General features: G+C 43.1%; 1 protein-coding gene across 1 annotated transcript in view; it reads right to left on the reverse strand.

The window, feature by feature from the left end:
* Positions 1–19096, reverse strand: part of KIAA1210 (KIAA1210 ortholog) — a 38558-nt gene extending 19462 nt beyond the window's left edge. Inside the window, 2 exon segments of the mRNA XM_009090529.4 lie at positions 3095–3165; positions 18844–19096. Coding sequence (XP_009088777.4) covers positions 3095–3165; positions 18844–18878 — 106 coding nt within the window. The 5' untranslated portion in view covers positions 18879–19096.
* Between the last annotated feature and the right edge of the window lie 8498 nt (positions 19097–27594).

The raw sequence follows: 27594 nt of genomic DNA on the forward strand, positions 1-27594 counted from the left end.
CTAGACAATGTGTGTGGTAATCTTCCAGGAAACTTGTCAAAGCTGATCTGGTTTATCTTAGATAGGCAAAACAAAAGTTTAACGAGTTTAATGAAAGCAGTTCCCCAAAAATACAAATTCTGCAATGTCTTCTTACACAGTCAATGACTCAAAGAATGAAATGACAAACTCTGAGACAGGCAAAGAGCTCTGCAACTCCAAAGCTCTCTAAATGAGAAACAAGGACATGTGCACTGGTCATGTACACTGGTGAACTGTCAGCTGTACAGACAGAAAGCAAGCTGGATTCTAGTGCAGGCATTATTGATGAGCTTCACTAGATGCTGGTATTTCCAGAGGACTGGGAGAGTGTAAAAAAACCCAAACCAAAAACCCACCACACAATAAGAAGTGATCCTAAGGATGTTTGAGAGAAACAGACATAAGTCTTGCCACAAAAGCAAACAGTGCCAAGGTACTGCTCCAAACACTTCTCTAGATCAGAAGTGGCGCTAACTGTGGAATGGAGGCTGCAGAAAGGATTTCCAAACACTGCCAAGGAGCAATCCCCAGCTGGCATGGGACAACACTTGTACCATTGTGCAACAGAGAGGATCTGATGCAGACACATCAGTCACTCCAGTGCCTCCTCTAGACTCTAATTTATTACTGATGTGTGGGGTACATCCCCTCCAGCAATAACTCCTCTCCAACCATGCTCTGCTCAGCTGCAAACATTCTGTTGCCTCAGATGAATGAGAAGACAGCAAGTTTCCCTGCAGTTCCAGAGACTGGCACTTGCCACATTATTATATAAAAAAAGATCAAATCACTACCAGGCACTCAGTGCTGGATGCAGATGAAAACTGTGGGACAGTTCTACGAGGGAGCACTCAGCAAAAAAAGAGATGGCTCAGAAAGACAATGCTCTTGCTTGCTTGCTGCTGGGAACAGCTCTGCCCTGGTTTTGCACACCACTAAAAGGATGCCACCTTTAAGCTAAAGGTGCCTCCATCTCAGTGCACTCTGAAGCAGCCCAACATAACAATACTTGGACTAATACAATACAAGAGGACCTTAATACTTAAAATGGAAGAAAAATCATTGCATAACAAAAATCCAAGCTCAAACAACTATGCCTACTTCCCTTCATCCACTGGTGGTTTATGAAATCTTAAGGTTGCCATTCTTCAGTTTTATGGCATTAAAAATAAAATACTAAATTTCTAGGTTACTGCCCTAAAAAGGAAAAGCCTTCCCAAAAATTAGCTGCTTATGCTATGTTTTAGCCAACTGTAACAGAAAAGAAGCAGGAACAAGCATTTTCCTTTCTCTGTAAAATTTGTGAATTCTGTATTTTTTGCTGTATTTTTATTGCCTGTTTCACTGTGTCTCCTGTGCACAGAGAGAATTAACTCAGGACTTTCTTCTCTTTGAATAGTTCTTCCCTATAACAAGACAGAAAATAAAAAGTTGCTTCTTCCGGTGCAAAAATTGTAACGGCAAAAAGCATAGGGAACATCTGATTTGGGAGGTCAATGATTCAAATTAAACCTTTCATTTGGGGATCTCCTGTGGTCTCTGACTTCCTAGGGTGCATTCAGGAAGTATTTTCTATCTTTTGTTTCCCTCAAATCCAAGGATTAGATTGTTTCAACGTTAAAAACACCTGGAAAAAAAATCCCAACCCATAGTCAAGATTCTCAGAAAGTGTCCTGATTCTTCATGCCAATGCCAGCTATTGGCAGACAGGCAATAAAATCGTGGAATTCAGTACCACCAACCTTGGGTGCTGACAGTTTTTGGTTCCTGCCACAGAGAAGGAGCAGCATGCACTGGAAGCCTTGCACTACAGACAACAAGGCAAACCCCAAGAAATCAGAGTAACTGACTGGGCTGTGAAGGTGGGGATTTTACCCTCCTAGAGCCTCTACATCATGAGCTAATTGTGAAGAGGGAGAGGTGAGGCAATTCTTTGTTACCTTTGGATGTAAACAGAAGATCTAAAATGGCTTTGTCCAGGTCCAGCCAAGTGTCTCCTGAACTCCTTGGCAACAGCACAGCAGCCTTTAACTATTTAAAATGTTCATTTAGGGTCAGAAATATCCCTGGTGGATTTAGAGCCAACACTTCAGATCATGAGCCACGTCCTGCTTTTCCTATCACCCAAAGAGATCAGATTTTGACCTCTTTTCTGAATCTTTTAGTGAACCTGAATACAAAATTTTCATGCATGGGCTTCACACAAGCTTACCATATTGCTGGGATAGCACCAGACTGTGTGACAAACTAGACTGTAAATCTGAGAAACCAGAGAGTTTCTTAGAGCATCTATCATTGCACTTTCTTCACCTCTATCCATCTGCCAAGCAGAGTTCAACTAAGAGTCTCTTTGCCATTTGCTTATCTCTTCTAATAATATTTTGATAGTGGCAAATGTATTTCTAAAGGATAAAGCAAGATGACCTTTAAAACACAAACACTTAAGATGATTGCAAAACATTAGCCAAAGAAAAGAGAGAAAAATCAAATGGTGTGACAGCCACTTCTCCAGGGATGCTTCAGACATGATGTTATTCCTCAAATTCAAACTGGCAAAGGGGATTTCCTTTAATGTAAACAAGTCTGGCAGAAGTAAGATATTTTACTCTCTTGCCTATTATTCCATCCCCTCACACAGTTTGCATCAGAGCATGTCACCAGATTAAAGAATAGGTAACAAATGGCTGCCTGTGGCCAGAGGCAGAGAAAGAGAGAGGCTGCTGGGGGTCTGGCACAGCCCCCACAGGCAGAGGATTGTTACCAGGCTCAGCTCCCACCTCTGCAGGATCCATCAATGCAGGCACAACAATCAGCCCTTCAAGCTCTAACATCCTGCTTTTAAAATCCAGGTCAGAATCAAAAGGAATATTCTCCAACAGGATATGTCACTCCAGCATTGCACATTAAATCATCTTTTCCATAATACTGACAGCTGACAAAGACACAGAATTTTCTTTACACTACAAAAGAAGCCCCCAGAAAACAACACTGCAAAACAGGTCACTACAGACCTGACTAATTGAAGAAAACAAATCTTCCAACTCAGCTGTACATTCAGAGAACATCTGCTTACCTGTGAACTCTTCCACTGTGTCTCCAGGTGACTGTGTGACCTCTGTGGGCCTCGTGGCCATTATATACTCACTGAAACAGAGATGAAAGGGTCAGTTTAACTTTAGTCCATTTCCCCAGCAGAACATGGTCCCACCCAGCATGAAGAAAGAACACAGCTGAATCCTTTCTAAAACTACATGCCCAAATGGCTATCACAAACATACCTTGCACACCTTTGTGCACTTTGGTCACAGAACTTTTCATTTTTTCAGTGACACTTCTCCAGCCACAACTAATAATCCAGTCTAATCATTGCCAGCACCTCTGTCTTGCTAAGAGACCAGAATCAAAGCTTGCTTTCAGGAAAGATGTCATTACACTTGCTCAGCAAGCACTGCAATGCTTTCCAGTCTTAGAATAATGAACCTTTCCTAGGGAGTGACAGCTCCACACTACTGTAAAAAACAGAAGTAAGTGCTCAGCTGCCCAGGGTTCATGCATTACAGCATGCTCACAGCAGGCACCAGTCTAGTCTGTCATCATCATTAAAACCAGTTAAGCATCAGCACTGAAACATCATTCCAGGCTATGCTACATTTGTGGAAACCAATAGATCAAATTTATTTTGGATGCAGTGCAATCAGCTTTGAACCACAAGCTCTGAAACCTTATCGCCAGCAGGGCTATTGATCAACCAAATTAGCAGATGGCATCATCTTCCTCCCTGATGAAAACAGAAGTCCAGCCTAGTTTGAGATCATTCAGTGGTAACTGGCTCCACTTTGTATTTTCCAGATGGGTGTCTGTCACAGACAAAGGAATGAAGCAGCAGACCAAGGAGTTACAAATGTCAAGCAACAATGGAAATGTGACAGTTTAGCAGGGCAGCTCATAAATACTGTCCTTTGTTAGGGAAGGTACCTCAGTGATACTTTTATATGAGTGGAGGTTCCCATTTGCTGTCAGGACTCAAAGAATAAGAATCTGTACAACCAAATCCTACTCTCTTTTCTGCATAGATCTCATCTAACAGTTTTCCACATTTCAGTGGTGTAACAGTACAGCCAAGTCAAGTATCTCAACAGCAAACAAGACTGTGATTCTGTACCAACTTGGCCAATCACTAAACTCTTCCATTTCTTCTGCATCACCCACATACTCTAAAATCTGTCATGCCCAAAAGCACTGGGACCTTTCCATGAGCCCACATCCTCAGACAGCCTTAGAAGATGAGGTGCTCAAACTCAGAGGCAGAGGTGTGTGCCAGAGGAAAGAAAGGAGCAGCTCATGGAGGTAAAGCAGGAGGGCCCCTGTGACAAAAGAGGCCATGGGGTAAAGCATTCCCTGCACTGGCCACACAGACACAGTGGCAACTGTAAAGCTGCTGAGCTCTGGGGAGGAACTGGGGAGGTCTAAAAGAGAAGCAAAGTGCAGTCAAACAGATCCCCTGGGAGCACTGGGCACAGGAGAGCAGCAGCACAATCTAGTTCCAAATAATCTCACTTCTGCTGGTTAAAAACTAATGAAAAAGCCATTGCAACAACTGGGACTGATTACACTTTTCCTAACTGAGATTGTTCTTGAAACAATAGACAGACAATATTGACAAGCAATAAAAAATAAGATTTCTAAGTTCCCTTCAGGATGATCATAACCATTCATCGTTTTTTCCCCTTGTCTCATCAATTATCTATGAAAATGTTTGTATTTCCTGCATACTTTATTTAAAGCAGTCATCAGTAGACTTTCTTATAGACTCTTTCCTTATATTAAAAAGAAATTTGGTTCCAATTTTTTCTCTCAACTTTATACACCATGCACATTCTATTAAATTTTTCTGAGGTAAAGGGAAATGCATTTGAAATAAAATATTGAGAAAGCATTCAACAAATTAACAAGGACAAACTGGCAAGTCTCCAGACTTGAGTTTATTTTCACAGAATGTGAGTGGACCTGGAATTTGGCTCATCTAGATATCTAACTTCTGCTTTTTCCACCTTCATTTAAACCAAAGCAAGAGAAAATTGATGCTTTCAGATCCAGATTTGTTTCCATCAGTTCAACATTTATTTAACTCAATGAACTCAGCTGCTCACTCAGAATCCTTCCAGCCTTTGAAGATATTTTGACTGCAGTGTTTATTGTCACTGCAAGCATATATTTCCAACTGGTATATCTTTTATACAAGTAGAGCTACAACTGCAAAGCAGTTCAGCTCTGAGGCAGTTTCTTCACAGTCACATCAGCTCCAGCATTAACTCAATTTTATAGTTGAGTTCTCTGGGGCACATAGAGCTCAAATGTCAACTACAAGGGTGCCCCATTTAGGACCTCATAATATTTTTCCAGTGAACTGAACATCATAGATTTTCTCAAGCTTTGAGTCAGTTGAAGTAGCTGAATTATGGGAAAAAACCCATGTAATATATGGTGTATATATTCCACCAGCAAAGTGGAGGTTCCATCATTAAAAACCTGATGACATACCTGGAGGAAAGTCAGCAATTAGGTGGCATTTAGACTTCAAATTCTGGTGGCAGAGAGTTGTATTTTACAGAGAAGAGTTAGCAAATGTTCTGAGCCACAAACCCTAGCCTGGAGGTCAGTGTAATGGAGAAAAAGAGGACAAAACCCCATCAATACAAACACGTGTGAGTGCACAGGCATTAAGCAATCGAACCTCCAGACATTCACCACTGCCAGGCCTTAATAACAGCAGACAGACACGGTGTCAGGACCTATCAATACCCTGTGCATCCAGTGCAATCAGCTGTGCTAACCCCCTGGGAGCTCTCCCAGAGCATCACACCATTAGAGACAAAGTTTTCAACAAATACTGTCTGTGTATTGATTTCCAGTGATGAAAATATCAGGTTAAATAAGTGGCTCTTCAGAGCAGTGTTTCTGATACTCCTGAGGTGCCACAGGACAGCTGGGAGGAGATGCCTGCAGAGGGATGCAGGAAACTTCTCCTCAGTGTGGAACAGTGGGTGCATTTCCCCAGTCTACACCTTTTTAACATGTTCTTAATCCTCTCTCTAAGAGTGTTTGCAATCCCAGCATGTGCACAGACCTCCTGCTGCAGAGGTACAGGGCACACAAGATGTTGAATCTGCCACCCCCCTCAAAAGCCAGACTCAGCCATGGCCAGTAAATCCACTGCATCAATTCCTATGTAGGGCCATGGAAAAGACTGAAAGTTTACCAAAGGCACAGTGTTTGTCTCTCCCTGCACAGCATGATGGGCTGGATCACCACAAATGTGAATTAATTAATTACTTGCAAAGAGTGGCTTCCTATGTAGATGCAATCACAAAAATAATTCTGACATTATTAGACCCCATTCACTTTGCTAGGGTGTGCTTTAAAGCAATTAAACTCCTACAAAGTTGCAGGGTTTGCTTTACCTTCAAAACAGAGATTGGAACTTAGCAGTCAGCACTACCCTCACTTGGTTTGATGTTTAGTTCCAGGCTCTCTCTGCCATCCCATAAAACATTTCCATTGATAACCCCACTGTGCTGCATTCACTCAGAACTCTTCAATTCATTACAGGAACTAATGAGTCTGAAAAGTAATAAGAAATCTCCAGGAACAGGAGAAATGTCCTTGTCTCCCCTTTGCAAACTGAGCCAAGGGGACAAATATTTGGAGTACTCTGTGGGAGGGCAGTGATAGGGAAAAGAAATAGAGGAAAAAAGAAATAAAGTTCCAGGGGGTTGTTCTGACCATTTGCTTTGCAGAGCTGAACACATGACTTAATATGTACATGGGGGGTAGAGGGTGAGAGAATCTCACCAAATGAATAAAAGACAATTCCCTTTCACTGCTTGGTTTGTGTATTTAAGGACTCCTGGGAAGTTAGCTTTGTACAGGACTCAAGTTTCCTGCCTTCAACAAAGGTCCAAGAGAAATGCTCTCTGCTCAGCCTCAGAAAAGGGACACAGCCTCCTTGGTGGCTCTCCAGTGGAGCAGAAGACTTGGAAACTGCATGGCAGGCAAGCTCCTAGCCCACCTTCAGTGCTTCAGCTTCAGTCATGGTTCTGCATGAGCTTCCACAAGGCCTCATGACAGAGAGATCAAAGGAGATGCTGAACCCTGGACAGCCTCTTTCTTATCAAATAAATGCTTGAGGAAATAAAGCCTCAAGAATGCAAGGCACTGCATTCAGTTAGCATCTTCATGGCCTATAGAAGACAGACAGTGGCAAGCAGCCAAGAGTAAGAGGTGAAATTTTTGCCTGGAGCTTTTAAAGACCAATTTCCTCCATGCTACAAAAATTATTTGAAATCCAGCTTATGGTCCAGATTTCTGGGCACACACTTTCCACAGCAAGAGGCATCAGCACAGGAAAATGGAGCCTGTGGACCCCATCTGGTTCTCCAGGTCACCACCCTGCAGCCAGCCTCCCCCAGACCACACTCCAAGCTACTGCAGGACCTCAGAGAAAGCCCCTCTACTTCTCCTGAAAGCCAAGGTTCAAACAAACACAGAATGCAGGATGGTTTAATATTCAGATTACATTCTGCAGCAAAAGGTGAATGAGAGGTTAAGTTTTCTTCTCTCTTATTAAAGCACATTAGAGGATTTTGTCCTGACAAAATGCAGTTGATGGCTTTCCTCTCTGGGAGCCCAACAAGCTATCAATGAACTCATTAATCCAATAACAGCTAAGTGAAGTAAAGTTTACCCTCTGCAACTTCACTGAACAGGATTTCAGAGTCATTCATAGCAATAGCAAAGCCAGCAAGATTTCTATTCAATTTTCACATCCCTTGAGAATATCAGAAACTGAGCAACCAAAGCTCCCTTTGCTCTCCATGAGATGAGTGAGCTGCACTTCAAGGCCCACAGTCACAGAACATGCTGAACAGTGTGGGATTCAACAAAACAGCTTTGTTGAAAGAGGGTGAAACCCAACATGAGAGGGGGAACCAGGATCTGACCTTGTACAGCTGATCCCACTGTGCTCTTCTACAATGGGCTGTTTCTAGGAGGGAATTCCCAGGTTTTTTGCCAGCCCCTAGCTGGTATCTCCCATGGGGTCACTCCCATGTGGTCCTTCCCATGACTGTTTTATGTGGGTATAAAAGAGTGGCACAAACAGCAGTTTACACCAGGATTCTTGCTGCTTTCTCCACTGGTAGTGGGGAGGGGAAGAGTTTATGAAGTTAAAAATATTGATCTTGTAATTTCCACTGAAGGAGGAATAGTTCAAGAAAGTTTAAGGTCCTTTTGCAAGGATCACAAATAATAAATACAGCAGTAGTATCCACCAGGTAGTCTGGATAAGCATCTAGAAAATATTTAATATCAAAAAAATATTCTCTCATAATCAAGCAGGGGGTCATAATTGCCCATAGCAACATTCAGCTCCTAACCTTGAGAAAATATCCAGAGCAACAACCATCCCCATGGAGAGATGTGTCCCCAGCTCCCACACCTTGCACTCAGACAATGCCCCCGACCCCCCTCTGTCCCCACACCTCGGCTCCTCTGTGAAGGCTCTCCAGAAGACAGGTCCCAACGTGCTGAACTCTTGTTTGCTACAATCTGCTTTGAGAAGCCTCTGCCTGACAGCAGTTCTGAAGGATTTCTGCTGTTCAACAGTGCCTGAAGCATTATGTCCTGCCCTCCTAGTGAGTGTGTGTGCAACACTAATGGAAAGCAGCTGGTGGGCTGAAGCAGACTTTAAAAAAAACAAAAGTAAGAGGAGGAAATGCCTTTCATACAGTCACACAGACTCATTCTGTAATTGTGTGAGAAGCCAAGAGGATAAGAAGGGGGAAGGGTAAATGGGAAAAATTCATATGCACTCTGTTAACAGTCCAGAAACTGAGAGAGCCAATTCCTCTGTCCCTGCTGCCCCATCTCCCCTCCCTGCACTCCTGCCATCTGCTGATTTAGCACTGGGCAACTGTGGAGTCCCTGCATGTGGGGTCTGACTGTAGCACAGACCTGGTGCCTTAAACCTGAGGCAGGTACCAGCAGCAGGGCAGCTTTGGTTTGCACTCAGCTCAGGAGGCCAAAGTGAAGTCCCAGCTACCAGAGCTTTGGAACACTTGGCACCCACACCAGACAGATTAACTTGGTTTGGTGCCACTTCAGGCTGTCCTCATGCACCCAATTACTCTGCTGTGCTTATTTGCATGATCTTGGGTAGCTGCTGTCTGTGCAAGGTCTCTGCTGCAAGTTTGCATCAGCTCAGACCATACAGCAAACATCTACCTGCCAGCCAAAAGTCAAGGAAAATGGTTCTTGATAGCCTATCCCTAATCATAACTTATCACAGATTTTACAGTGCATTTGCAGAGAAATGTGACAGAAATTTGCCCAAATCAAGACTGGCTCTAACATAGTCATGATCTAAGCCACAGCAAGATTTTGGCCCCAGACTGTCTCCATGTTAAAGGAATGGCCAATAAATGACCCAGCTAAATTCCACCACTTGGCATTAGCATAGGAGAAAGCTTTTCCCATGTAGTAATTCTTTTTCTTCACACCAACACACTGGGGAAATTTCAGGAAACAGCTGGAATGAGGATCTTCTCCCACTCTTCCTAAAAAGAAAAAAAAGAATAGCAAAGCCTTCCAGCAGCCACACCAAAGGAACCAGTTGCCAGCAGCAGGAGACACCCTCAGATCCACTTGACAGGGATACATTTCAAGTAGTTGTGGAGGAGGAGGAACAAGCATTTAAAGATCATCAGGGATGTACCAAAGGCTGCCTTTGCCAGCTGGGAGCTGCTCCCAGAGTGCAGCACAGCCTCTGGAAAGGGTCTCAAGGCAAAGCAACAGGAAATGTCAAGCCACTATCACTGAACAGCAGACATGCCTCATGCCAGCAGAGTCAAGGTGTCAGAGAGTCAAGTATGGGAATAAATGTCAAGCTCACTGTCTCTGCCCCTCCAAGTGGTAAATTCAACAGGTAAGTGTAATCTTCCATCCCAGACTGGGAGGTGGGCATATTTAGCCACTGTTTTCCAGCTTGTTTATGTGCTTTTTACCTCCCCCCCCTACAAATTCCTAATTAATTTTGTTTCTCCTGGAGCCTTCAAATATAAAGTTAGATGACTGGGATCTGACCTGGGGTGTGCAGAGCCCTGGGAGTCCATGGGCTGCTCTGTAGGGATCAGCAGAAGGTGGCAAAGGACAGAGGTTTGCCATCAGCTGGCTTCAGCATGCTCTACAGGGGCTTGAAAGACTGTGAGCCTCAGAAAACTTCATGGAAATTGCCAATATCTGCAAATTCTGAAGGTGACAAATATTAGTTTAGACAGCAAAATCCATGAGACAAAGGTTGTCTTTTAAACACATTCTAACAGATGGAGACTACTGGGCTGGGATTTGGGTAAATTCACTGGTTCTCCTGGCTCTATCATTGAATAGCAGGGCAAATTACTGGATTTCTAACAAGAGCCAGGTTATTAATCCCTCAGCCATGAGCTTCTTTACCTGTGGAATCACCATGGTCACACTGAGCTCCTGCAAAGCTTCATCCCCTCTGCTGCAGGGGACCAGCATGCTGGAGCTGTATGGACTGACACAAGTCAGAAACACAGAGAAGGTAAATCACAAAAAAAACCCCTGCAATTTCACAGGAGTAATCTGCATATCTGCCTTGCCCCCATATTTGAGTCACAGTGATTGCCAGTAGGTTATTCTCAGAAACTGGGAAGGATCATTACACCCCTGAAAGAAAAGAGTCTGGAGGCATTTTCACCAAACTAAGCTGTCTGACTATTGCAGAAAAATGAGGCTGAAGCAATAGAGAACTGAACACCAGAACTGAAACATGGAGCTTTAGCCTATATCTAAAGCTTTCTCTTTTTTTTAGGGTTTTCCAAAACAGTCACTTATCCCTCAACTTTTGGTTAAAGAGCTGCTTAAAGATTGGGGAGGGGGGTGTGTATGGAATCTTCAGATACAATGAAAGTTCTCAGGACAAGAGATAATAAAGACATTTAATGGCCTAGAATTCAAAATGCATTTAAATTAAAAAAAAAAAAAAAAACCCAGGGGGAGGCAAACAGAAAATTCTGGGAGAAATTGTTACAATTTTTCACTCTGAAGATCAAAATGCCATAAAAGCAGCCAGCCATCTTTTGGCTATAAAGAAGCAAATAAAACACAGGCTTTGTGGTCTCAGAGGCTGCCTTTGGCAGGAAGCTCAGGAAATCTCTCTTCATGTGAAGTCCCAAAACCTATTTGTCAGTATCTACTGCCTGTACACACAACAAATAAAAACAAGGCCAGCTCCTTTCCAGTTGAAACAGTGTCTGGCTGGCTCACCCTGAGTTCCCACTGCCCCTGGGCATTTCTGCAATTCTGCAGTTCTGACTCCTGATCAGGGAAGGCCAGAGGCAGTCTCTGTGCTTGCAGAGGGAGCTGAGTGTGAAGTTTGATGGTTTCCCTCCCTTCTTCTATCCTAAAGGAAACCTCCTGCTGTCCCTGCTCTGCTCTCTCTAGAACTGGAGTCAGGCAGCTCCTGAACTACAATGGTCTTGAAGCACATGGAGAACTCTTGGAGCCAAGGGAGATCATCCTTGTGCTCAGAGCAGTTCCTGAGCCTTTTCTGTCCCAAGGGCAACTCCTGACCTTTTGCTCTAGCATGAGCAACTACCAAAAAGGGATCCTACTTCTCTGGGATTCCAGACACAAATACCTCTCTAAAACAGGATCATCTAAAATAAGATTATCTGAGCTAATGCTGTTTTGCCCCAATGGAGTATCTGTATTTTAAGGCAGTGGTCCAGCAGCATCAGGGAGCAGAGATGGTTCATGACAGCAGAAACTGGCACCAAAGACAACAAGAACTGCAAGATGGGGTGGTGACAAGCAGGCACGTGGGGGAGAGAATCAGATGGGGACAGACATTCTGTAAGATCTTCACAGGCCAAGGCTGCAAGAAAGGAAGCAAGAAGACAATTGGCATCTTTTTAATTTAAGCTTTTGGAACATTCTTTTCACTGAACTGAAATGATAGAAAGCAGTTTGGCCGCTGGAGTGAACCAGCAAACAATTCCTCCACACCTCTGCCAGGTCTGTACACAGATAGCTTGATGGTTACCACAATGTCTCCATCCTAACTCTGAGCTAGACCACTCAAATAATCTCATTTGCATCAGAGCTACTGTGTGGATCACAAGTGCCTTGTTAGATGAGTGATACCTGGAAGCCCCAGCAGAAGTGCACAGTTACATATTCCTGAGAGTGTATAAGCATGAATGAATTCATCATGAATACAAGTCAGACATTTAGTTCACTAATTAACACCAGATCCTTGAATCTCAGAGGCCAAAAGGAACAACCACCACAAAATTTTGAAGCTGGAATGCCACCTTGGCTCTGCATGGGTGGTTAGAAAGCAAGATCAGGCAGCTTTGTCTGCACAGCCAGGTCTCCCTGCTCTGACTGAGAGTGCCACAATTCCCTCTTAGAGCACCCTGCTCTGGGCTGAGCTAGAGTTGATTTTCATCCTAGCAGCTGCTATAGAGCTGTGGTTTGGATTTGTGCTTGAAGCAGTGCTGATAACTCAGAGATGCTTCCTTTAGCACTGAGCAGGGCTTACCCAGAGCCTTTCTGCTCCTCAGCCCACCCCAGCAGCCAGAGGCTGGGGGTGCACAAGGAGCTGGGAGGGGACACAGCCAGGACAGCTGACCCCAACTGACCCCAGGGATGTCCCAGACCATGGGGCCTCATCTTCAGTACAGAAATCTGGGGCAGAAGGAGGAAGAGGGGCATTCAGAGTGATGGCATTTTCCTTCTTGTCACCATTACATGTGACAGAGCCCTGCTGTTCTGGGGATGCTAAACACCTGCCTGCCCTGGGGAATAAATTCCTTGTTTTGCTTTGCTTGTGTGCATGACATTGCTTTACCTATTAAACTGTATTGATTTCAACCCAAAAGATTTCTCACATTTACCTGGGATTCTCTCTCCAGTCCCAGCAGGGGAGAGTGAGGGAGTGGCTGTTGTAGGGCTGAGTTGCTGGGGCTAAAGCACAACAGCCACAAAGATACCAACATGCTACAGCATGGAGACAGGACACAACACAGCACAGAATGTCTTGGCGCCTGGACACTTCTCCAAATGCAGCAGCACACACAGGTGTAACAGTACAGCTAAAGAAATGCATAATTATCTGTGTGGCCTTTTTCACACACATTGTGTTGGAACCATTGGGCTGTTGGCACAGCCTTGACTTTTGGCACAGTGATGAGCAGTGACAGCTCAGTATCTGCAAGCAAAATCAGACAGGATATCAACTGACTGGATTTTTTTCTTTGTTTATACAGTGACTCCCCCAATGGAGTGGGAGGCCAACTGCAAACTTGAAAAAAATAATTATGAATAAAATAATAAGATAAACAAAATTAAAATATGAGAGTTTGCAGTTAGTATTTGCTGTATTCAAAATAATATTTAAAACTACTTAATCCATAATAGTTTTACAAACCTGGAGACTATAACAGGCTTAATGCAGAGCTATAAGCTTGAACCACATTAATGTACAACACCTTGTGCTCAACTGTTTTCTTACAGCAGGAGAAATATGGGGGGGTGGAAGGGAATCAACCTTGGGGTTTTTCCTGTTTCCCCATGGACAGACTTATCTCAGATTTCCTCAAATCTGGCTGGTAATCAGCTCCAGCTGCCCTACACCAGCTCAGGTAGGCTATCTGCTGGAGGCACAACCTGAACCCACTGCATTTTTGTCCCATATATCATCAGATTTCAGCTTTTACATCCAATTCTAGGCCTTCACATCACAGCAGATGTGAAAGCCTAAAACTTTGTAGAACTCTGCACAAGGAGGAAATGACAAATTAATCTCTCCAGCTGGCTCTAGGGGTACAAAGCTAGACACTTGGAGCAGCAGAAGTTTCTAAGAAGAGAACACAAGGGAAAATTATGACAAGATGTTTTCATGGCTCAGTCTGGCAAAATCATGTAGACAAAAAACCTGATGGTCAAAGGATGCAGAAGAGTGAAAATCACATTTAGCAGATTGTCCCAGCCCAAGCTTCTGCTCCTCTGCAAGTGATGCAGGACAAGCAGCAGGGAAGGTCAATTTGACAGCATATCAGCCAAATACTCAGAACCTTGGTGATAGCAAAAGGGCTGTTCTACTGAAACCAAATAAACAGGCCTGCTTGGAATTCCTCTGCCTACAGCCAGCAAACACACTGTACCACTGTGGCTGCAAAAACAAACACCATCCAGAGAGGAGCACGAAGAGAATGAGGAGATGGGAGTGAATCACTGGTGTGTTAAAGCAGAACTGAACTTCCTGCACAAAGATGAGACAAACAGAGTGAATCACAAAGAGAAGTAGTTGATTTTTTGGTTAATAATCCAGCACCATTGTACTACCAGTGCTCAACTTCCTGCAGTGCCATGGCTCTGACACCTCCAAACTGCTTTTGTTCACCCTCTCTGCTATTTTTGAATAAGAAAACAGGACTTAAGTCTCTATACATTTAATATCAGACAGAGCACTCAATGACTCCTGTGGGCTGAAGACAAAATGCTCACAAGTATCCAAACACTGTATAATTGCCTAATAAAGGAACATGCTCATGGGTTGTGCACTGAAAGATTCCTCCAAGAGACTCACAACACCTGAGGAGTCTTTCTACCTCAGCTCACACTCCCTGATTTGGCCTTAGTGGGGAGAGTTCTCACCTTCCATAAAACCTGTTTCTTGAAACTGATCCAAGGATTGTCTCTGCACAGGTGAACTTGCTTTGCTGGGCAGAAACCACGTATCATACTCAGATATTTTCATCTTAAAATCCCCCAACACTGAAAAGTTGTTAATGAGGGATTCTTGCTCTTGTTGTGAAATAGTATGCTAAAGTGATGTACAATAAAAATGCATGTAAACAAACATATTTCAGAATACCAAAGTTTATGGGAAGCATTTCACCTCTCCTGAATTCATCAGCCACACTGACAGATCCCAGGTCATCACAGGGGCAGTGACTGTGCCACAGCTCCCAGAAAGCCTGCACTGATTCCAAAGCTGCCCAGCCTTCTGCCAGCTGGGGCATACCACAGGCAGGGATGGCCAGGGAACTCAGATTCTCACTTTAAACAGCCCTGGACTCTTGGAGAGATGCTTCATGTCTAAAACAGTGCCAAAGAGCAAAGCATCCCTCCCTACAGCCAGTCATCACTCCCTGCAGTCAGACAGCAGCATTGCATCCCTCCCTGCAGTCAGCAGCAATGCATCATTGCATTCCCTCCCTGCAGTCAGCAGCAATGCATCATTGCATTCCTCCCTGCAGGCAGCAGCAATGCATCACTCACTCCCTGCAGTCAGCAGCAATGCATCATTGCATTCCCTCCCTGCAGGCAGCAGCGCCGCTCCTCAGCCTGCAGCAGTGGCAGCCTGCAGAAGGGAGGGAGGCAGGGGAGGCCGATGAGCTGCTGACAGAGAGGAGCCAACAGGCTCAGCCTGCCCCGGGCCAAGCTGCTCCTCCAGTAGCAGTTGGAGGAGCTTTAAAGCACTTCCCATCCACTTGTCACTGTCCCAGCTAAGGCAGCAGCTGCTGGCTGTGGATGGGGAGCCAAAGCTCAAAGGAACACACAAACATGTGAAAGTTGTAAAAAGTGTAACTGGCTGCAAGGACAAAGGGATTTTTGGGATTTCCGCTGTCCCCTATGAGCCTGTTCAACAAGAAGGCTGGGGTGAAGGTGCAGGGGCAGTGAACAGACAGCCTATCCATCAGGTGGACAGCTCTGTACCATCTTCAGAATAAACCCAGCAATCACCACAATCTCCTCCTGAGATTATCTGAGCAGGCAACAACACAAAATACTGCAACAGCACCTAACCCAGAAAACATATTTTACTCAATTTCATGGCTGTAACATCATTTTAGATTGACAATTGCTTTCATCTCAAACAATCTAGAAATATATTGAAAATCCTACTGATGCATTCCTTGACCAACTTGCTTTACCCAAATGCTGAACTTCTTTGCAGGATAAAAGTGCACATCAGCATTTTTTGACAATTATGGAATATAAGAAAAGAACACAATACCCCACTAGAAGTGCAAAGCTTGGCAAAGCAGAAGACACTCAGGCTGAAATGTCCATAATTCTGGGATTGTTTGTGGAAAGCACCATGAAATCCTGAGTGACCACATTAAATACAGTTAAATACATTTTCTTATAGTCTGCTATAGAAACCAGAGTGAGCTGGCACATAAAGCCTTCAGCCAAATATTTTATATAGCTTCTAACACACTATATTTATCTTTGGAAATTGACAGTTTGCATTGACCATCAGTGAACCTTGCTATTCGAGCAACCACATTTTCAGCTCATAACAACATACTTGGCTAGTCCCAAAAACTGAGGAGCACATGAAAAGATTCCTCCACAGGCTTTAGGAAACTTGATCATATTTGTTCAGGTTTAATATTTCTTTTCTGGCACCATGCTTGGAGCAAGAAACAGAACTCTGCAACAAGAGTGATGATAAACTTAGCAGAACAATTCAAGATTACTCAGGTTGCATATGCTGGGTTAAAGAGAAATATGAAATCAATTTAGAAGTTTTATTTCAGTGAAATAGCAGCCAAAATTGGGACTGTGATGAAGAATTACCTGGATTAAGCTTTCCTTAAGAAAGAACCTTAAAAGAACCTGGGTTCTTTTTTTTTTTTTTCATCTCATAAGAGGTCATTAACAAAGCACAGGGACCAGACTGTGTGTACAAAATCAGATTCAGCCACACATTATTACAGTGTACCAAGGCAGAGCCTTGGCTTCCTCTTGTGAAATGTGGGGCAGTGGGGTAAATGTGCCAGCAGCACAGGAGAGCACTCCCTAAAGCAGATTTTAAAACACTCCAGGTGCTTTAGCTGGACTCAGCAGCTCAAAGCCCTGGAAGGAATTCAAAGTCCCTGGCAGGTTTCCTGGCAGGCATTGAGATCCAAGTCACTTTGGCCAAATTCCTACTGGTATCCAAACCAATTGCTTAAAGCATAAAAGTAATTTCATTGCAAAAGAACTTTCATTCAGAAAGCAAATTAACTCCTGCAGGTCAAATGACCACACAAGAATGTGGGGAAGTGGTTCCAAGGACACATTTGTCCAGAAAGACAAATATTTCATGTTAAACTCCAAACAAATTTCATTTGAAATTAATCTCAGGCTAAAAACATCACTACTTCTGCAACTGCTGTCTTGAACTCATTTTAAGTGCCAATAACCACAGCCAAATCAGCACATAAAATCTGTGAAGACTGCAAAGGGTTAGTAGTTGCATTAATCCACCTGGGAACACATCACAGGGCTGAAGTAACAGGCTGAGGAATATAACCTGTGCATATATATCAAGTGTAGAGACCTAACTGAAGAATATCAAAAAAGAAGAATCTGTTAAATAAAAAAACCCTGTTCCTCATAAGTCAGGTGGAGATTGACCAGGAAAGAAGAGATGTTTTACCACATGTAAAAAAGCTTCATCTGTCCAGCCTCTATAGCCTCTCTCTGAATTTCAAATTTGTTTTAAGTGCATTCTAGTCTGAAGGACTTGGAGGGGAGGAAATCAAACAATGTAAATTTACTACGTTTTGTCAATTCAAGTGCCAATCCACCTACCTTCATCAGGACTCACTCACAGCCCTTTTGCTAGTTCTGATGGCACATTCTCCCTTTATCTAAATCAAACCTCTCTGCCAAATATTAATTCCCTGTCACAAATTTCAAAGGAGGAAAGGAGGCAATATGGGATGGAAATGCTAACAGAAATCCAGGAGGAGTGGTGTGCCTTTCAAAATGCACATTTCCACCAGAGTAATGTGAGACAAACTGTTGGTGTGAGAGATCAACCTCTGGGAGAAGGAAAAGGAGTCAACTACCAGGTCCACTTTTGAACTATTTTCCTCCCTCTGCTATCCAGGACTTAACCACACATTTAACTATCAGTATTCACATCTTAAGCCTCAAGACACAATTTCACTTGCCTTCCAGTGTGCATGTTCCCTGGCTGTAATCTCTCACTGGGTGCAAGAATAGAGCCCTCTGCAGTCTGCTGGTGCAAAACAAGATCAAACCACTGCTCAGGTTTGGCAGCAGGAAATTTTGTTCCATTCCTCAGCAGGGAGAATGTCAAAGGAAAAGCAGAATGCATCTTCATGGTGGTTTAAAGCACAAATGCTAACATGCATTCTCTCATTCTCTTTTCCCTTGATAGTCTACTCCAACAGAGCATGCCAGTGAAGCAATAAAAAAATATATTTTTAAGAAAATTATTTAAAAACAAATCTCTCAACAGGGAGCAATTACAGAAACAAACCTCAGATTGCTTATAGAAAAACTGAGCTCATCAAGTTCTTAAAGAGCATTTACCGCCAGACTTCCAGCTGAACATTTTTTAAAAGCCAATGTGAATTTCTGTATTTCTCCTTTTTATGTGTTAATATAGAAACAATACAGCTAATCCCTAGGGAAGAGGGAATTTTCCCTCTTGCTATAATCAAACAGGAAAAAGTTCTTAATGCCTTTTCCAATATTTCATTTAATACCTCTGAAGGAGGAAAAAGCCATGACCAGTTTTCACCAAACGAAAAGTTTAGCCAGGATTTATATTTTGCACTTTTGTGCTCAGGCTGGCACTTCAGACCCAAGGCAAACCCACTTTGTTCAACTCTGCAGCTGCAACACAACAAAGACAGAATTTCAAAGTACCCACTAGACTCAGCTCCCTTTGGGAAGGTGCAGGGGAGGGCTCAGCATGGCACTTACTTTTTACTTTTCAGGCACGCGTAGAACCCAGCCATGGTGCTTCCAGGGAGGTGTGTGTGCATTTAATTCATTCCAGGGTGGGGGTGCCAGCCCAGGGATCCTGTGCAGAGCTCCCCACTCGCCCGGGCGCGCACCAGAGCCCGGCGTGCTGCAGCAGCCCTGGCCACATAAAGTTCCTGATCTGAGGCGCTCAGACTCTGCTGAACTGGGTCCAAGGAGGGCTGTGCCTGCTCCATAAATGGATATGAATTGTTAACTCCCCCTTTTCCTGTCTCCTTCCAGCCATTGGTACGCACAGCATCCGAAGTGTAAAATACCATATGGCATTGCATTCCGTCTCCCTGTGGGACTAATGAGGGGCTTGGATATAACGAGGATGTGAAGAAGCCCTGAGGAGATTAATTGTTATTGTTATTTTTTAGACAGAGGAAAGCTACAGAAAATACTTGCAGCATCTTTGAAATAACGACTAAAAGCTGTAGCTGTTCTCCAGCACAAAAGGGGGGCACAGGATCTTTTAAAATAGGCATTATTATCCCAGTTCACTGTAAATCACAATCTATTCTAACCAGCTATTCTGCACATTAACAGGAGAAAAAAAAACACCCAAACTACTGCATCCCTGCAATATTGCAAGGTCAGGCAAAAAGCTCTAGAGTTTAAATTAGCCAGCACACCCATATGGCAGAATTACTGCCTGGTGATGACCTCTGCCAATTTAGCAACACTTGTTCCTCACTGTCACAGCTAAGGAGGCACTCACTGGGTGTGGGAACAGGCAAATGCTGGGGAACACAAACCTCAAGGAGCCTCATTCACAGGGGTGACCCAAGTCCTGGGGACAATATAGCTGTACACATTTCTAGCATTACATTGCATTAAATTCATATGGAAATGAATTTGCATCGTGGCTGTCAATGGCCTCTGTTGAGGTAAAAGCAAAGAGGAGGCAGGACATTGCTGGTGCTGCCTGCACACAGGGAGGGAACAGCAGCAGCCTGAGCCTGCTCCTGCAGTCACATGGCCTGCTAAGAATATCAGCTCCTAATTAAAAATTGCATGGCTATTTCAAAGTAGGAGCTTCATAACTCTCAAAACAGCAAAGCAAAGATTTACAGTCATTCCTAGAAGATCAGAAGAAAACCACATTTATTTGTATTTCTCAGCTGGTACAGTGTGTTTAAATGCTTGGGTCTGGCAAGCCAGTAGGAGGGAGCTATATTAAGTATTTTTATATGAGTTTCTTAAAGACATTTAGTAGAAATACCAGATCTATAGTGGAGAAGTCCTTTCTGAACACTTGGAAAAAATACTTTAACACCTTTCTCATGAGAGACACATGTAGCTTGAGACATGGACCTCTGGTGAGGAATCCCATCAGTGGCTCAGCTACAGCAATTTTCTCACAGTGCAGAAGTTTGACAACTGTGAATGGTCAACTCCATTTCTCAATTTTCTATAAAGGCACCAAGACAAAGGAAAGCTGTCACACAAATATCAGTGGACAACAAGTGCAAGGGCCATCACCAACAGGAAACAAATCATTCTCTACTCTAGTTTCCCACTTAGCTGGAAAGCAAAAGCCTCTACAAGCAGCCAGCTTCATTGCCATCATCAGAGTGCATTTGCATTTGCAGATCAAAGCTGACCTCAAGCAGATATAACACATTTTCTGTCTCCTGGGAAAAGACAAAGCAGTAAAAGTACAGTAGCACTAGTGGAAGTTGGACTGGAAGGAGTTTCACTGTTGGGAATTACTGCACTTGTCACGATGACTTCACACTGAACCCTTAATCCCAGCAGAAAAAGGATCACTAGAGAGCATTAATCTCCATCCATCAGACAAAGCCCACAGGAAAAACAAAAAAAGTAAAATCAAGGCTTCAGTTATTGGGCAACAACCACCAGGAAGGAATTCCTGGAGATTACTGGAGAAACATTCTGACTGGCTTAAAGCACAAAACCTTGGATGTAGGACTGCAGCTGAAATCTGCCTGGCATTTTGTTCAGAAAAATGCTGCCAACAGAAACATTTGTATTACAGTAAGAAATGAAGGAGACCTCATGAGAAACTCACATTTATTTTTAAAATCCAGAAAGATCAAATGGCCTTCCAGTGGGAAGGCACAGTCCCTAAAGCTAGTGGGAGGGTGTAATCCTGATGACTTTGGAAGAATTTCATCACTTTAACTGGCATAGAACACAGCCTGAAAGCTTAAAAAATCAGCATTTTTGCTAACATAAAGCAGATTTCCTCCCTCCAAACCTCGTCAGATGGCTTGTCTTTGCTTCCTTTCAATATTGCTTTTTCTTTCATGTATTTTTGTCTTGAAGTTACTTACCTGAACGTGCAAAACTCCATCTGTTGGCTTCCATTCAGGTCAAACATAGTCCTGTTCTCAGCCACCAGCAGCTAGCAACACACATTGCACCATCTCAAAACCCCCTTACTTTCTAAGAAGCACAGACTAGTAAACAGTCATTAAAAATAATTATCCCACCTCAGGATTTAATACTTTTTGATTCTCTATCTTCATATCACCCTCCAAGGCACATCATGCTAGATTTATTATTCACTCCTCTGCCTCTTTATCACCAGCACAGCTTCAAATGGCTACACACTGAGAGTTTTGGGTACAGCCCTGAAATCTTAGATGTTGATAAACATCACAGCTCTGTGTCCACAGGCAAATGAGTGCAAGCAAGCAGGTATGAGCTGTACCTGCTCTGAGAGCCAGACATCACTGCACTGACATTTGCTCCTCACTTGTCAAGTGCTGGAGTGAATGGGCTGCTCTACTGCCAGTTCATTATTTGAAGCTGTTTTCAGCTGGGGGGCAGAGGAACACCAAACCACCACAGACTTCAGCAGAGTGAAGATGGTTCTTCAAAGATAGGGAAGGCAGCAAGTTTAAACACCTGAAATTTCAATCAGATCTGGATTTCCTATAAAGTCTGTGGCTTGGCTTGATTGAAATGACTGGCCTAGCCCAGTCTAGGCCTACTTTCATTTGAAAATCATGTCTTTCTTCAAACTCACTGTCATGGCTTTCCCTCAACAGCCCAGCATTGCACCAGCCGCCTGCACATCCAAATCACTGCATGTCCAAATCACTGCAGATCCAAATCACTGCATGTCCAAATCCCTGCAGATCCAAATCACTGCCCATCCAAATCACTGCATGTCCAAATCACTGCATGTCCAAATCACTGCATGTCCAAATCCCTGCCCATCCAAATCTGCCTCACTTTCCCTGCAGGGAGAACAAGCAGTCCCAGGGGCAGCCTGCCTTCCCACACTGGTACCAGCTGCAAGCTCCCAGAGCCTGGAAAACTTCCCAGCAAGTTTCTTAATTTCTCTAAAGGGAACAAGGGAGGCAAGACTGAGCAAGGTCCAGCCAGCCAACCATTGAGAAATCCCTGCACCAAAATACAGCTCCTAAAATCATCAAGCTATTTGTTTCACATGCACTTGAGTCAGCTCTTCAACTGAAGTTACCAACAGCAGTCACTCATCCAATGGAGGAAACTCAAACACACAAATATTACAAATACCCAGGGTACATGCCAACAGCCTGAGAGCTGAGGTGTGAGGAGCAACACACACAACCAGCAATCCTGAATATATTTCATGTCCAACAGAGCTGCTGTGTTTCTTGCAGCCTCTTGCCACTGGATCTGTAAGGGCAGCCCCCTCCCCAGCTCCCTGCCTGCAAACACTTCACATTTGCAAAGTGCTCATCCAAAGCTTGCATGGCAGCAAAAAGGGACCAGAGGTCACACAGTAAGGAAATCACATATTTCACAAACTGTGTTTAAGCAGGGGTGTTTGGTTTACATTTTTAAAATTTATTTTCAGAAAGGGACTAAAGTTTTTCATTTGAGAATTTCACTAAACAAATTTAGAGGTAGGAGTAAAAATCCTACACCAAAGTGATGACTGTAGCATTTCAGATTTCCAGTATATTTGGGTGTCTCTGAACTGACTTCTTAGCAAGGTAAATGTCACATTGTCATAGGGTGAGCCATCATATACTGATCCTCGAGCCACCTGGGTTTTATGGCATGAGGACTCTGTGTGTTCCTAAAAGCATGTTGCATTTGTACCCCAGCAACACTTTGCAGCAATGTGCCAGCATAAATGTGGCTCTCAAAAACACTTTGCTGAAGGAGAAAGGGATTCAGCTTTCCTACAAGTGAAATTTACAGGCTGGCAAATTGGCCAGGCTTGGAAATTTTCTGTGAAAACACTCCAGTTGTAAAGAAACAACTAAACACACATCGCTGTTAAAAGCTGCACTATCAGAGCTTGAAACAAACAGGGTTAGAAACAACACAGTAGTCTGCAGACAACAAAGAAGTGGAGATAAGAGGATTTCTGCCTTGCAGAGTTTGTACCTCCATCTGTGATTAATATTATGAGGAAAATGAGGGTCAAAGCCTATCTGTGAAACTGAAAGTCGGGAGTGCAGTCAGAGGCATCCAAATATGCACTATTTCAGCTTTTTATTCATGCATTTATTTATATATGTACAAATAAATTCTTCATGCCAGAAGAATTTGCCATGATACTTGCTCTGGAGTCTAATTACTCTCTGCTGCTCTAATAATGTGTGTTTCCACACTTTGTGTATAACATGTGGATTCTGGGGGATTTTTGTTTTTTTCATTCCCTGTTTGAGGGACTTCCTGCAATCTCCTTCAATAATAAGAATATTTCAAAGACTGCAGCAATAATATAACCTCTTTGATTCCAGTATTTGGTAATTTTGTTCCAGTATTTGGTAATTTTGTTTCTTGCAGTTTATCACAAACACACTGTCTTCTCCTTTGAGAAAGAAGTGAAGAAAAGCTTTGGTATGGGGTTATCCAGTGCATTACTGAATTCTAAACTATGGCCAGAAAAATACTGGCACTCTAAATCTATCCTTTATGTCCCCCCAGCCAAATTTGAGCTCTTCCTGGATTAACTGGAGATGAAGGTCAGGCCATGTGTCATTCAAAAGGTAATTTCCCCTAGATTTGCCACAGGATCACAGATGTAACCTCAGACTTCGGTTACTGAAAATATCAATTGCCTAACAAATAATACAGATACAGAAATAGAATTGTTTGTTTGACATTTTACAATCTACAAGGATTTATTTGCATATAAATATGCAATTTATTTTTAGGTAAGTCACAGCATCCCTATAAACACAGACCAGACCTCTCACATCTCTGCTTTTTTTATCCAGGACCATAAATCTAAAATCTAAGATTTTAAACAATCTGAATGAAAAACAGATTATTTTTGACACAGTGGAAGAGCTGGTATTTCCTGTGAAAATACTAGCATGGTCAATATTTTATATACTGGGAAACTGTAGTTCTTTTGTCCTGGTGGGGTTGGTGCAGAAATTGAACAAAGGAGCTCTATTTCTGCACATTCTGACTTTAAAAAAATATCATGTTAGAGAATATTAAGTTCCAACAACACAACTTTTCCTTCTCAGTGTCCAGGCAGGCACCAACACACGAGACCATCTGGAAAGAAATGTGAGAACACAGTGTGTAGCTACAGGCACATGGAGCACTGCCTGCTCTGAGTGTCAAACATCAGAGGTAACAGTTACTGAGTCTAAACAAATATCCTGAGATGATGTGAGTAATGAAATGAGTTTTCTACACACCATTCTTCCCAAATTCCCCTCTAGGGATAGATCCAGTTAATGTCCTCCAAGCACTCTTGCCAAGCTCCCCTGCAGACAGATCAGACCAAGGCTGCCACTAATGCCTGTGCTGTGAGCAGCAATCAAGCTTAATGACTTCCCATGTATATTAGTTTAACACTAATGCAGGCCCACCTCCTCAACAGACTCACTTCTATTTGTTTGTACAGGTACAAGCAAGAGGTGAACCAGGGGCTCACACATCTGGAATAATATTCCTAAAACCATCAACATCCTGGATTGCAGCTGCAACTGAAATCAAACTTGAGAAGCAGAGCTCATCTCTGAAACCATCTCAGCAATAACACAGGAAAGCACGGAAGCACAGCTCTGGGGAAAAGGCTGGCTGACTGCAATGCCTGCAAACACAAGGCTAAAGATAAGGTGACCATTAACCTTCAGAGAAAGGCAGGGAAGTCCCACAATGTCCTGCCTGCAGGCTTTATTTCTCCAAGGGGAAATGAACAGAAAAATAAAACTCAGAACTGCATACTCCTGACATTTAACTCAAATGAGTATGCAATGGTAACACAGTGTTTTCTCTGTCACCTTTCCTCTGCATAAAGGCATGAATACAGCACCTGGTTCATTCCTCAATCAGCAAAATAAGTGAAAATATTGAGTAACAATAAATTTATTCCTACCACTTGACATCTGTGAGATATCAGACCTGTGCCTCTCTGTACAAAATGTGTTTATTATTCCATATTGCAGATACAGTGGGGAGAACTGAGGACAAGTAATTCAGTGACTGCTCCAGAATCCATAAACTGCAATTGAACCCAAAAGTTTCTGGTGACTGAAACTGTATTTTAGAGGCTTTCCCCCATGATTTCTGGCTCAATAAGGACAGCCAGAAAGACTCTACAGGAATAGCCACCCTATAAATATCCAAGATAACTTTAAGTTCACTAGCCAGCCTTCAGCCATGGGAACTTTACAGGAATAATGGCATCAAAATGCTGAGTTCAATTAGAAATCAGTGACTGCACAACATGATTTGGCCCCACATGTCACGAGTTTTAAAATGATCACATAATAAAAAATATCTGATACTGAGCCAATTTCACCAGAGCAGACACATAGCACATCAGAGTTCTTACACAGCAGCCTTACACATTACTCGGACAAGTTCTGGCAATCTTTAAGTATCCCATTGTGCTCCCAATTGTCTCTTAAATATGCTGGCACTGTCCTCACAGTAGTGGGAAGGGAAAATATCTAATATATACCCAGAGGCAGGAAATAAGCTAATTGCAGAAGAATTTTACCTTAAACTGTTGAATAAACCACATTTCTGTGTCACTAAGTCACATCATCACATGCTTAAACTGAATCTCTGCTTGGTCCTTCCCAGCCACGGAGCCTGGCACACACTTTAGCTATTTGCTGAGCTGATGGGTGTGTCTGTCAGCCCAGGATCAGTGGTAGCCAAAAGAGCTGCAGCTAAGAGACATGCCAAAATTAAGTTCATTGTTGTAGGATCTCTCTGCTGTACCATGGAGTTCAGGGAATACCTACAGCTTTCCCAGGATAAATGCCCCTCTCAGCCTCACCTCTATAGCTAACCTTTAACCACAACATACTTGAGATCCACTGGTATTGGCATCAGGTGTTAAATCATTCTTGCTGCTAAGTGGATCTTTCCACCCTGGTATTCATGCAGCCAACACTGCAGGTCCAAACAGAAAGGGGAGCAGCTGTCACCATGCACCATGGAGCTGACAAGTCACCTACCCCTTCTACAGATTTTATCAACACCCACCCAAGAACACAAACTCAGCTTCTCTCATGAAACAGTTGCTTTGGACATAACACAGAGGCCAATATCACTGATCCTTCCTGGTATGGTACTGATTGAGTCCTCAAGGGACTCCATATATTGCCTGGAGATAAACACTCCCTGCTCCTAACAGGTTTCTGGGAAGTTATACTATGGGTCTATAGTTTAAATTTATAGAGGAACTCTTGGATCATTTCTCAAATGTCAAGCAAACCACACAGCCTACCTCTACTGTTTCCTTTCACTCCTTCCTCCTGAGATAATAAAATCATTATCACATAAAAAACCAGGGTAAATTTAGGAAAGCTCAGAGATCCTGACACTCTTGGAGAGACAACAGGACCAGAGAATGCATCCTCTCCAAAACTTCCCCCTCCTGTCATTATCAATACTTGGGAAAATACAAATAGCTTCTTGAACAATGGGATAACATTTATCCTGACATTGTGAGGAAGAGCCTTAGATCTCTGTTACCTGGCTGCAGCCACATGCAGTGAGTGACAGAACTGGGAAAAAAGTCTGGGGGACACAAATGTCCCCATATTTCCTGGTAAGGGCTGCAGCTCAACTCTACCAAGCTACACATCTTTTAAAAGGAAAAAAAAAGTCACAAGAAAAAGTCTTGGCACTCAAAAGAGCAAAGACTGGCAATGGACCAGCCAAATCCAGCAGCATTAACCCTCTGTTTGCTGGCAATGACCCTTCCCACTTAACCTAGTGGTATACAAAAATGGCCTCATGAAGCATTAACTGGGAGAAAAGAAAGGACACATTTGACCACTACAGGCACTATAATGTGATTTGCTGCCAATTGTACCAATCATATTTAACAGACTCCTATGAATGATGGCTGCCTTTTTTATGGGCAAATATCTGTTAATTCTAAGAAATGCATGTTCAGCAGAAAGAAAAATGAGTGGAACAGCAGATTACAAGAATGGCGAGAATGACAAGAAATGACAGGATGGGCTGTGTGATTCCTTGACATGCCATTTTGCTGAGGTTAGCCCTAAAGAGGGTGTCAAAGTTGTAAGCAAAATGAGTATGCACACTAAGCTCCATTTCCCCCCACAGGCTTTTAAGCAGCAATTTCAAGAAGATCCTCATTACTTCCTACAGTTTTAAGAGCTTAAAATAGTGCAGCCACCCCAAATTCAGCATTCCTGAGTCAGCTAAACTAGGAGACAGCTTAAACAAGTGGGTATACTGGAAATAATATCTGGTGCTCTCTTCATTTTGAGTTTCTGAATCATTAAA

The sequence above is a fragment of the Serinus canaria genome, chromosome 4A (genome assembly GCF_022539315.1).
Source record: "Serinus canaria isolate serCan28SL12 chromosome 4A, serCan2020, whole genome shotgun sequence".
NCBI lineage: Eukaryota > Metazoa > Chordata > Aves > Passeriformes > Fringillidae > Serinus > Serinus canaria.